The sequence below is a fragment of the Dromaius novaehollandiae genome, chromosome 9 (genome assembly GCF_036370855.1).
Source record: "Dromaius novaehollandiae isolate bDroNov1 chromosome 9, bDroNov1.hap1, whole genome shotgun sequence".
NCBI lineage: Eukaryota > Metazoa > Chordata > Aves > Casuariiformes > Dromaiidae > Dromaius > Dromaius novaehollandiae.
Window position 1 is genome coordinate 11,535,149 of NC_088106.1, and position 12,522 is coordinate 11,547,670.

Below are 12,522 nucleotides of genomic sequence, written 5' to 3' on the forward strand. Positions count from 1 at the left end.
TGTGGTAACCAGAATGACACTAAGGTTGTCCACCTGCCATCAAGATAACAGCTGAACTGGCTGCAGCTGGAGACAGGTTTAAACTCAGCAGCAGGGCCCTTGACAAAAGAGAGAGGATGTTTGTAGCTCTCTGGCTTCTTGTTTTTTTTTGTTTGCTTTTTTAACATCAACACTGCTACTCAGAATGAATTTTAGATGGCTTAAATCAAACACCCAAGAAGGTCACAGTGGCAATGAAGTTCTGGTTCTGGACAGCAGAACTGTAAATTTTATAGATCTGTTAAGTATTCAGACTGCAAGAGTTCTGGGAAGCCAGAACATGTTTGAAAAATATTTTTGCACAGATGTGTGTCATTGAATGTCACATAACTCTTCAATAGCACTTGATAATCCTTGTGCTTCACTCTACAACTGGAAGTGTCTGTCCTTGCCAGTGTCTGGAAACTGGACCATGAGTTAGTCCATCTTCATAATGTTTTGCTTTCATTACACAGACAGGGAACATGAGGCACTAGAAGAAGAGAGTAACTAATGTCAATGTTACCTATGTCTGGCAGAGCCAGAATTAGAACTGCCTGGTAATATCTAGAACCTGTCTCCACTGCTGAGCACCAGGTAATTTTGTTTTGAATCCACTGGAAATCCTCAGCTCTAGTGTTCCAGCTGTGTCTCACTATAAGTTTTGGTTAAATTCTTATATTTAAATACAGGACAAGAATACTACTGTATTAAAAAAAAAAGTCTTCAAAGATTTTGTGGTTAAGCAATGCCAGAAATAGTTGTTCATGTACACCCTTTAAAAAAATTAGATAACCTTCATTCAGTTACAGAAAATGCTGTTCCCATTTTGTTTCTTTTTGTTCAGTGTGGCCTTCACACTTTATTTTACTTTATGCTGTTAAAAATCTACTTTGAAGACCGAATAACTAGTTGTTTGATTAATCCTATGTTCCTGCTTATGAGAGAACTGATCTGAACTGATTGGGGTCCCAGGTCTGTCTGAACAGTCTTTATCTTGATGGGGGCTACAGTAAAAAGGAACACCAGGATTCTTTCTTCCTGCTTCCTTTTCCCCTCCCCAGCTCAGTTTCCACTGAGGAAAGTGCAGTGATAAACACTTACCTGAAACAGTTATTACAGGCTTTCCCCCTCCCTGAAAATAATTATGAGGTATTTGAAATATGCTGTCCTTGAATGCACTATTTCTGGTTTACCTCCACCAGCAATTGTAGCGATGGAAGTTCCCATGCAGGCCACCCCCTAATGTTACATTTCAAGTCATTAATTCTGGTCAGAGCTTTCTAGACAACGTGGTAACCTAACCATCATTTGTCAGTTTATGCTAGAGTATGCCTCATGGATGCTCACTGTGCAGCTAAACATCCAAAGTAACAAATAGGACAAAAATATGGTAACTGTGACAAGAAAAAACAAATATTTACATGTTTTTACTTTCTTTGAATCTATGTAACAGTGCAAATAAAGTGCTGCATTATCCATGGATAGAGTACGATGTAGGCAACAGAAAGTTATGCCTCCAGCATGACATCCTGCCACTGTGCCTCCACTCTCGTTGGAGAGTCTTTGTCCAGAAATTAAATGAGTAGGGGGAGAGCTCTGTTTTCTTGCTCTTCAGAACTTGCAGAAATTCAGAACTGCAGATCATAGGAGCAGAGGAACCTGGACCATTTTTTGTGGAAGGTGGTCAAATTTTCTCTATGTTGTTGCATATAGAAGTCTTTCTACCTCATGGTCAGAATTTTCATTTATTGCAGTTGTAGGTGGACTGAGATCTAGTCATGCAAGAATCCTGTCTCTCTTATTCTTCATGAGATATCTGCAATACATGTGGTTGAGTGAGGGTGTCTAGTCTGGAAGCAACCTATTTGCCAAGAATAAGACTTGTAGGAGAATGCATGTTGATCTTTATTGGTGTGAACTTGGAATTAGTGGATTATTACAAGCAATGTAGTAAATATGTACAGAGATATCTTAGGAACTATGAGAAAATGAAAGATACTAGATGGTGGTTTTCATTATTAGGGAATTTTCCTTTTTGTTAGAACTAGAGGTGCATTGTTTGCAAGTGAGATTTGCACCCATTCACATTAGTTAAGAGTTTCAGAATTTTGATCCTTTCAGTTACAGTGGAGTCTGAGATAGCTGGGATCAGGACGCAGGTTGGAATACTTGTCTTAATCATCATTATTTTCAGTGCTTCTCACTCCCTAGAAATTGTACACTTTTTTCCCCTCCACTTCATGCTGTTTTCTTTCATTGTACAACTGTCATCTGTCCTCCAACCCTCAAGCCAAAACCACCTTCCTTCAAGGTCATTTAGGAGAAGTTTCTGCCATGGATTTATGTGGAAATAAAGGCAAAATTTGGGGCAGATCAAGTTTGGGTTTTCCTGGGCATGATTTCGATTGTGAAGGGTGATAGGGAGAATCAAGAGTTCCTAACATCTTCTCTAGACTTGAGCTAGTGAAAGGAGTACCCTCACCAGTGCTGGAGAAGTGATGGCCACTTTGGGATAGAAAGTTTGCCATGGGATGTGGGAGAGAGCTGTGCTGATTGACAATTGGAATGCGAAAGACAGCTCTTACTGTTTGGAATGGAAAGTGCTTTCCTGATGAGCTTGTCTCGTTGCAGTGATGTCTGTGATAGTGATGATGGGGATAAGGAGGATGTCCTGGAGGAGGAGGGGGGTAATGTGGTCCATGATGGTGAGGAGGAGGAGGGCAGTGTGGTCCATGATGGTGGGGAGGAGGGCAGTGTGGTCCATGGTGGGGAGGATGAGGGGGATGATGTGGTCCATCGTGGTGGGGAGGAGGAGGAGGGCAGTGTGGTCCATGGGGGGGAGGTGGAGGGGGATGGTGTGGTCCATGATGGTGGGGAGGAGGGCAGTGTGGTCCATGGTGGGGAGGATGAGGGGGATGATGTGGTCCATCGTGGTGGGGAGGAGGAGGAGGAGGAGGAGGGCAGTGTGGTCCATGGGGGGGAGGTGGAGGGGGATGGTGTGGTCCATGATGGTGGGGAGGAGGGCAGTGTGGTCCATGGTGGGGAGGATGAGGGGGATGATGTGGTCCATCATGGTGGGGAGGAGGAGGAGGAGGAGGAGGAGGAGGAGGAGGGCAGTGTGGTCCATGGTGGGGAGGATGACGGGGGTGATGTGGTCCATGATGGTGGGGAGGAGGATAAGGACAATGTGGTCCATGGTGGGAAGGAGGAGGGGGGTGATGTGTTTCCTCTTGGGGAGGAGGAGGAGTATGTGGTTCATCACTGGGAAGAGGGGGAGTGGGGTGATGTGTTTCGTCTTGGGGAGGAAGAGTGTGCGCTCTGTCATCGGGAGAGGGGTGATGTGTTTCCTCTTGGTGAAGAGGAGGACAACGATGGTGTGGTGGATGAGGGTGGTGATGTGGTCCACCGTGGGGTGGGAGAGGAGGAGGTCCTTCGTGGCTGCCTTGATGTTCTTCGCTGAAATTGTGGTGATGCTCAGAGTCTTCAGGTATGAAGCTAGGAGGAGGTGGACAGCCATGCCTGTGATGATGTCTGTGACCACCAGGATGGTGGGGATGGCGATGCCTGTGTGGCCAACCCAGAGGTGGATATCTGCATTTTTGTCTGTAGTTCCACTGCAGTTTATAGAAACACCAGGGAAAGAAGTAGTGAGAGAGATGTTAATATAACAGAAGAAGGTGGTGAGAGTTAGGTAGGTTCACATTTATAGTTTCAATGAATTTTAAAGTAAAGGAGCTGTATCTTTTTCAAGATAGAAGAAGAGTAGGTGATATAATGCCAAATTACTGATAAGCATCTGGAAATAATAAACAATAACTAAATGACATAACCAATTGGCCAGAATTTGTGATGGACTGAAACACAACGAACAACACCGGTGTAGGTGTTGTAATATAGATTGGAATACGAAATATGATAAAGTAATTATCATTTAATTTTCCTTGCAGATATGTTTTCTAGCTCTAATGTTGATAATGTTAGCAATGGTACAGCTCATTATCAAAATGTGTTTATTCAGAGCCTGATTTTTGTTTATATCCAAAGACCTTTATACCAATTTGGCAGTATAAAGAGGCTTAACAAAGTATATAATAGTTTAAAGTGGCCCAATCAATTGTTTCTTTTTCCTTATTACTTCTGTCTTATTTCTGCTTATTTTTGGCTGGGAATATATAAATATTTATTAAGGTTTTATGATAAATTCATCTTTGGTTGATAGGGCTTTCTGGCATGGATTCCGTAGCTGCTTCCTGAAAGTGCCTGGAAAGTGTTAATACATTATAGCCCATCTGTCCACTTCTTAAGGTAACTTGCAGCATTCACAGGGGCAGATATGGACAGTATCTCTTTATGGAAATGCAGGTAATAGATGTGAGAGATGGTGTTCACTTTGTCAGGTGGGGAAACAAAATGAGAATATTCATCTGTAGAGTTCAAAATGTGAGCATTTCATACACATGCATTTCACTATTAGGTCAAGGATTAAACTTTCTAATCTGGTTTCCTGAAGATGGGAAGCTTACACAGTTGTGCTCCGTCTGTCCTTTTGCCTGTTGATATCTCCCCTGCTCTTGCTTCCTAAAATTACCTTTGAACTTGTTTGCTAATCTCTACTCACTTTAACTAAGTGGTGTAGATGGGTAGAGGGAAGACACCCTTCGAGAGAGCAGCAGGGACAGCTCAGTTCTCATTCATCCTCTTTCATTGATCTAATGGTCATGGCAGTCTGTTCTCACCTGCTGCATCTTGTCCAGGCAGTAACAAAGAGTCATAAACAACCTTTGCCGTCTTCTATCAGGCTGGACTGAGTGCGTTAGAGGTTGCAGTAGCCTCCATTAGGATACAGCCAGAGACTTTTCTGTAACTGATTACATACCCAGGGATGGTAGAGTTCACAGGTTATGTCAGTTCCATTAGCTTCTTCTGGAATACTGATTGTTGCCTTGCAGAATCCCACTTCCTAAGCAAAACAAAAGAAAAAACAATGCACATTTGGATTCTTAGGATGGGGTTAATAAAAGCTACTAAAAATTCAGCATTTTAAAAGTTAGGCTAGTTCATATGATACCTAAGTATGTTTGCATAACCTAGCTAGATTCTGAGCTTTGTGACCAGTGATACTTGCCCTCTAAATAGTGATTAAAATATATGCTATTTTTGAGTGTTACTGACTGTGAAGATGACTTACCCATGTGCATCTAGAGGGCTATTACACTTCATCTTATTTCTCTTTTGATGTTCACAAGAAATTGGTCAGCTACCAATGCCTCCAAAAAGAGAAGCCCATGGAGGATTCATTCTGTTTCTTCTGTCTTTGGTTGTTAAACATCTGTTTAGATTGGACTATTCTGAAATTTCGCTCAAAGTCCTTGATAACAGATGCTGTGTAGCTATGCCATTTGAGCAGAAGCTTAAGATAGAGCTTTTTTTCCACATTTCTTTTTTGAGAAGTAATTTACTGCAACCTTTTAGCATTACTTCTCTTAGCATGCTGTCTGCAGTGACTTTGGCCTGCTGTCCAGTCTTTTTGTGTGGAACTGCTCTCTGCTTCCTCTCCATGCTCTTACTCTTATATGTGGAGTAGTGACCCCATGGAGTGTGCTCTCCCATTTCAGAAGCTCAACCCTGTTATGAAATAGGGAGTGTGAAGCTTGCCACCTCCTTGTTCATGTAAAGGATCACAGAACCCAGGGATAATCAGTTCTGTGTAAGCTCTCTGCAACAGGAGCTTTATCTTGATATATATTTGGGCAATTGGTAGCCTACTATGAAAACTGATTACAAATGTAACAGCATGTTATGCATGTAACAGCAGGGGCAGCATTGAATTCAAAGCCTCTGGCTACCTGGCGTGTGCTTCATTTTAATGAACTTTTGGCTCTGCTACGAACCCATTCACAACTTTTTCCAATCTTCTGGAGTATAAAGAGCCAGAGAAGGAAAATGGTTGTGGATAAAATGACAGTTCTACAGAGGTTTTTATTTTTTTTTTTTATTTCATTCCTTCCATTTTGTTTCTGGGAATAGTTTATTTTGTTTTAATGACTCTGCCTAGTAGTTTCTATGGTGTAGACTATTATTAGGAGGAGGTGGGATGAGGAGAGTACTTTGATAATAATCTGTAGACAAGCCCGAATCACTGAAACCTCCATTTCCCTGCTGCAGAGGAAAGAAAAAAGAAGAAAAAAGAATTCCTGGCCTCATTGGGATGAGATAATACACGTATTTCATTAAAGATCTATAACTCAAATTAGTGTGAAAGTTTTTGTAAAAATAGCACTATTGATTTATTAGGGAATGGCCACAGTTTGAATGTAAAAGCGAGATACAAAAAGTTCAAATCTAGATCTGGAATATCCCAGATTCCAGTTACATTTAGATTTGAGAGTTCAGATTGGCTCCTTATAGAAGACAAAGGAGCAGCTATGAAATTAGAATCTGGACTTGGACATGCTGGATTTTAAATTTTGAGTTTGGATACATGCTTGTTAGAAACATTTGGAAATACTGTGGGAAGATCTTTCTGGTGCCACCCATTGTGCCAGTTCTCACTCTAAGACTTTACTTACAGCGTGCGAGTCATCTAGAAAATCACATTCCAGTTGCCTATCTGTATGTTGTGCAGATCTGGAACAGTTGGTCTCTTTTATGGAGAATCCTAAAACGTGACCTGCCTTGGAGCCAGTCTGAAATAAAGAGGTCAAACAAACAGTGATTGGTAGGTGTATTTAAAAAACCACTCCTGTAATTTTAAAAGCAATAATATTTCATGCTGCTATCAAAATCGTGTCTACCTCATCATTTCATTACCTGTCCTTTTAAATGTTCACACATGTACACATAGTGAGTAAGGAAAATGGATTAGGTAATTTATGCCTTACTTGCCTCACTCCTTTATCAGTTCTGGGAATGGTTGCTTTATATCTTTGTCTAGTTTGTTGTGTGTTATAAAACCTGTGACTTTTACAGCCTTTGTTTTTAGGGAGTAGGGTCCGTAGAGTCTTTGCCCTAAGTTGAATTGCTGCTCCTATGAAAACAGAGGGATCTAGTGAATGGGAATCATTCCAGTCCAGTGATGGCAGCATAGTACTACAGAAGTGCTAATGTTAATTTAGGATAAGATTCTGCCAGTTTCTTTGAGGTTGTTGCTTTCTCTTTTGTCAGTGGCCTTACTCATAAAGAGGGCATTATTCTGTATGATGGGGGAGAAGGCCTTTATGGTCCTATCAGAATCCATAGAGAGGTGTTTCATTTTAATTTTCAACTGTTACAATAGTTTATTTCATGTCAATATTGAAAGTGCCCACAGCTAAGGGCATATATGTGCATGCAAGTTTCACTGTACATTTGTTAAAAGTGGGTGCACATTGTTGTACACTTTTATATCAGAAGTCATAGTTTCCAAGTGTTATGCAATCTGTTAAAATCTAATGGTACAATCTTAATTCTCACTGTAGCTAAAGATGGAGAAGTGTGAAGACTCCATTTGCAAAAAATGTGGCTTAGGAAGAGATACATGAATCCAAGCAATCTGAAAACAGCCATGGGCTGAATGAGAATGGGGATATATCCTGGGTGGAGCTACAGTCCAGAACACTGACAACTTTCTGAACAGCATTGTGAGCTGCAGGAAGGTGGGGTTGGGCTAGTGGGATGTGGATAGTTTCCCAGAGTAGCACAGGGTTATGGCAGAAGCCATAGGACCTCATTACGGAGGTGTCCTGAACTGACACAGGGGCTGACAGAAGGTCTCCAATATCTACCAACAAGAAATTGTGGTCATGTTACTGAGTTACTGCTTCAAATCACCCATTGGATAAGTTTTCATGTTGGTATTACTGGAAGGTGGAAGAGGAGTTATTTACCAGAGCCAATAGTTCTTCAGGAAGCAGAGCACAGATAGATTCACTTCCTGTCGTTCAGAGCCCTCAGAATGCTGCTTTGCTTTGCAGTTAAGACAGAGTCAAAATGATGCTGAGCTTGTTCCACTTCATGTTGTACCCAAATATTCCAAGAGTAAAAAATGATCTGGCTTCAGCTGACAGAAAGTGTATGACTGTGATCATATACATGGACTATACATCTTGAAGGACTCTGGTCAGTGGTAAATAAACTGTTGTATGCTATGATATGTTAGATAAATATGCATACAAAACAAAAATAAGAATACAAAAAAGGCTCTGACATTTTGACTGCTGTAGTTTTAAGCAGATGAGAAATACCTTTGCTTTCACAGATTTAAATTAAAGTTCTTCATAACAAGTTTTTGTAGAAGCAGGACCATAAACTTTAAGCAGATGATTTATGCTGAGAGGTTGCAAGGAATAGTTTTGATCCTAGACAGGTTTGAGCTCTAGGCCCATAGTTTTGGAACTGCTCACAAAATTTTGTCCTCTATAAATAGTTACAGGACAAAATGTCACTTACCACCTTTAAAATTTTTTCAACTTTGTCCACGTTGAAGTAGTTTGTGTGGTCACCCTCACTATTGTATTTTTCCAAAGCCTTCGCAGCAATATCTTTGTGTTGCTCAGTGACTTCTAAGATTTCATATTTTACAGCACAGTCTTCGCACTCGAATAAATCCGGAGGAACTATGAAAACAGAGAAGTTACTAATACTGGAATGGATATTATTACCCATATGAGCAGAACTCTGCACAAGTATCTTTAATGTGAACTCATAATGAGAAATTGAAATGTCAAGGGTTTCCTTAGAAATGAAATACCTGTTCCTCACTCTGAAAATATGGGTTTGTCCTATCATGTGGAAAAAAAGGCAGCGGTGAAAATGTATATGCTGTATACAGTATATATGTACACATACTGTATACATATACTGTATATAATGTAAAATCTATAAATCTTTCTGCCCCATCTTAGAGTCCTAGCACCCCAGACAGACCTGCTTTCCAAGTTTACCTTTTTTCTCATATTCATTATTATGTTTTGGTGGGTTGGAGTGGTGGTATGATGTGACATCAATGCAGTTTGCTTTTGAAGAGTAGCATAACCTTTAATTCTATTATTCCTTCTTAATATTTCATTTCAATTATATAAAATATAAATTGCAAACAGATGAGTAAATCTGTTACAGTTACTGTCTACTAGAAACGCATAAAATTGTACTTCAGTACTGGTGCTGGTTTGAGGTATGCATTAGATTACAATAGTGGTTATTTTACCTGGACTTACTGTACAATTAAATCCATAGAGTTTTGGGGTTTTTTTCAGCTGCTGGCTTCTATATGTGATAATCTTACATTGCCCAAAGACCTGAGAGGAAAAAAGAACATGTGGCTATGATGTTATTTTTCCTAGATTTAATTGGATGTCATTGATCATAGGAATTATGCCTCCTTTTTATGTACAGTATTTCTAAGAATAATAGATGTGGTCATTAATGGAATGCTTGATCTGATACCACCCAAAATTTGTATTTCAGATAAAATGGGATCTCCTTCTACAAGAACCTTTATTTTAATTTTCAGTTTGCATTACTGAATAGACAATGGAAAACTAATTCTCAGTCATTCTAATACTTATTTATAATAAGATAATATTAGCCAGCAAGGGAAGTTAGGATGCCATAAACACTCAAAGATTACATTAATCATTATGAAGAAGTGGATGGACCTTTTCTCTCATTCCTTTTCCCCATCTTAATAAAAAGAGCAAACACCTTCTCTGCTATGTGGCCTTCATGCTTTTTTCTCTGTGATAGTTCAGCCACTCTCCTATTTAAATAATGTTTTGAACAGGTAGTTCTCATCCCAGAGTACACCATTGCAATGCAGAATAAAGGACAAGTATTGCTATATATCATATGTCTACTGACACTAGTAGTATTTTATACTCTCGTGTCACAAATTCATTAGCATAAAACTGACAAAATATAACGCTGGCATTTCTGTCTAATATAATGGGAACATGAGTTAAAAAATCATTTATAGTGCCCCTTTAGTTATCAGCAAATTATTTTTAAAACCTCAGTTCTGTTACCAGCAGTGGCATATGGAGTATAGCTCCTTTGACAAAACTAGTTAAATGAAGTTGCCCTCGTTTGACAAGACCAGTCCACCCTTTTCCAAGCCTTTTGCTTATGTTTAACCACTCAAGAATCCAATAGATTTTATTATAAAATGAGATATTTTAAAGCCTGACCTCTACTTAGAGTTTTCATGCCACGTGAATTTGGTGGCAGTTCAGATAAAGATCAAGTCTGTGTTAATGCATTATTGACATATAGTTCTGCCTGGACACTATTACTTGCCAGAGAAGATGCATCGCTGTATTCACAAGTCTCCCAATGTTTTCCAGATAATACTGAACATTCAGTTTCCAGCACATCCAAAGTTAAGTAAAGGACTGATGAATGTTCCTGGAAGAGAAGTACAGGTAAAAAAACATTTGGATACAAGAATCTTGGTCTGAAAGAGACTTTCTTGCAAGTAGATATGCTTTATCTTTAATGTAGCGTCCCCAGTTTCTTATTAAGGCTCTTCTGAGCTGACAAGCATAGATTCATAGAATGATTTAGGCTAGAGGGACCTTTGGACGTCATCTTGTCCAGCCACCTGCTCAAGGCAAAGCTAACTTCAAAGCTAGATCGAGTTGCTCGGGGACTCGTCCATCTGAGTTCTGTATATTTCCAAAGATGGCTGTTTCACAACCCCTCTAGGTCGTTCCCAGTACTTCACCACTCTCTTTGTGATTTTTTTCCGTACGTCTAATCTGAATTTCCCTTCCTGCAGCTTATGACTGTTGCCTGCTGTCATTTTTTTGAGAATCTGTGAGAAGAGTCTGCTGTCAATATGGCATGCATCGTGTAGGGAAAATGCCAACGTTGAAAAGTTGCCATTCCCTCCTGACTTTCGCATTGAATGTATCAGTTAATTAGCAACCCCTTTCTCCAGACAGCCTGTTGTATAGATACATCCATTCCAAATGAGATTGGTGACCAGATACTCTCTTGGAGCTTTGTTTCCTGCCCAGTTTATTCAGGGAGTGACATGACAAAACTGTAATAACCTCTACGAAGTCAGAAGCCTTAGCCTATGCTTCTAGTATATTCTGCCCCCTGAGCGCATAAGATGGGGAATCGGAATTTGAATTTGGTTGCCAGGATAATAGGATGTGCTGTTAAGAATTATTAGTGGCCCACAGAAACAGTCTGAAGTTGATACTTAGGTCTTTTATTTTTTCTGCAGAAAAATGAATCTTAATTAACATTTGGAATGGATTAGTTAACCTTCATGCAACTGCATTGCGGACCGTTCTCCCTTCCTTCCAGTTACCCAGCTATATCAAAAACTAAGGTAATAACAAAATACCTATCTTGCAGGATACACTGATCTAATTAATGTTAGATACTCCCAGTTTAAAGAAACTTTCTGAATGTAAAGTATGAATATAACATCTGAGACCTGAAAACAGACCCGACAGATTAATTTCAGGTGTTGTATAAAGCTGTTGAGAGCATTTCTTCTGCTAACATCCTGTCCTTTGTAAGAACGGAAGACATTCAGCATCCTGTGGAGTCAGGCTTACATGTAATAAATCATGCACAAATGAATACTGAGACAGTGTAAATCAAAGCTGGGTTGTTGAATTACATCAGCATTGCTCTGTTAAAGGCAGTAAGGCATAAACTTTTAACAATTTGGCTCATTATTTTAAAATCGCAGTGTTGTGTAAATCAGCCTTTAAATTGATACTTACTATATGTTGCTCATAGGCATCAACAACACGGAATAAACCAAAAACATAGCCATCTCTGCGATGTCTGTTGACCAAATCCAGGGCCACTCCTGCATCTGTTTCAATGGTATCACAGTCTGCAGGTGTAATGCTTGTTTCATTTTGGGCAGTAGAGCACTGCAGTAGTGTTGTTAGAAAAAGAGCTGAGGCTAAAAGCTGCATTTTGTTTGTAGTGTTAGGTCACTTCTTTCTGTGCTCTGATAAAGCCAGTAGTCTGCTTTTAAATCAGAGTAGCCCACAAAAGAAGTTATAAATGAATGCTGAAAGGGCATGGTTTTATATAAATTAAGTGCTCTATCGCCAGGCTATTACCTTGACCCTGGATTAATGTTTGTAAACAGAAGGTAAATGATTATATGGTGATTGAGCAAATTTTGAGGGAAGTAGGCCTTATAGTACCCTCTGGACCATGCATCAAAGGAACTACCTCTGTGATTCTTAAAGCAGGCATTGTGTAATACAGTGTTTTACTATGAAGAATATTTAGCTTCTAACAATGTGCTGCTGAGCATAGCATTGTGAAGATCCAGGTTATGTATGCAGGTGTTATGCAAGCTTGGCTTCTGTTTTCTGTAAAAATAGCTGAATTGTAAACACACTGAAATATCTGGGGTCATATGATGGCTATGTGCATATCCCTGTTTTTACAGATCTTTAACTAGCAGAGAATGAGAACTAGTGAAAGGGAAACAAGGGGATCACCCAGAGTTGGAAAGGGGATGTAGCTCAGGATGCCCTTGCA

At 39.8% G+C, this 12,522-nt stretch overlaps 1 protein-coding gene across 1 annotated transcript; it reads right to left on the minus strand.

Annotated features, from left to right (window-relative positions):
- Positions 1–2,010: 2,010 nt before the first annotated feature.
- Positions 2,011–12,025, minus strand: HRG (histidine rich glycoprotein). Its single transcript, XM_026094850.2, has 7 exons — positions 11,742–12,025; positions 10,294–10,401; positions 9,206–9,296; positions 8,449–8,615; positions 6,591–6,707; positions 4,898–4,981; positions 2,011–3,635 (listed from the first exon to the last, which is right to left on the minus strand). The coding sequence occupies exons 1-7, from the start codon at positions 11,940–11,942 to the stop codon at positions 2,334–2,336; spliced, it is 2,070 nt and encodes a 689-aa protein (XP_025950635.2). The 5' UTR covers positions 11,943–12,025; the 3' UTR covers positions 2,011–2,333.
- Between the last annotated feature and the right edge of the window lie 497 nt (positions 12,026–12,522).

Coding starts and splice junctions, on each gene's coding strand:
- HRG (XM_026094850.2), bottom strand. CDS start 11,942: ATGCAGCTTTTAGCCTCAGCTCTTTTTCTAACAACACTACTGCAGTGC. Junction 8,616..9,205: donor TAATTGTACAGTAAGTCCAG/GTAAAATAACCA, acceptor CTGTTTTCATAG/TTCCTCCGGATTTATTCGAG. Junction 3,636..4,897: donor GTGAACTCTACCATCCCTGG/GTATGTAATCAG, acceptor TATAAACTGCAG/TGGAACTACAGACAAAAATG.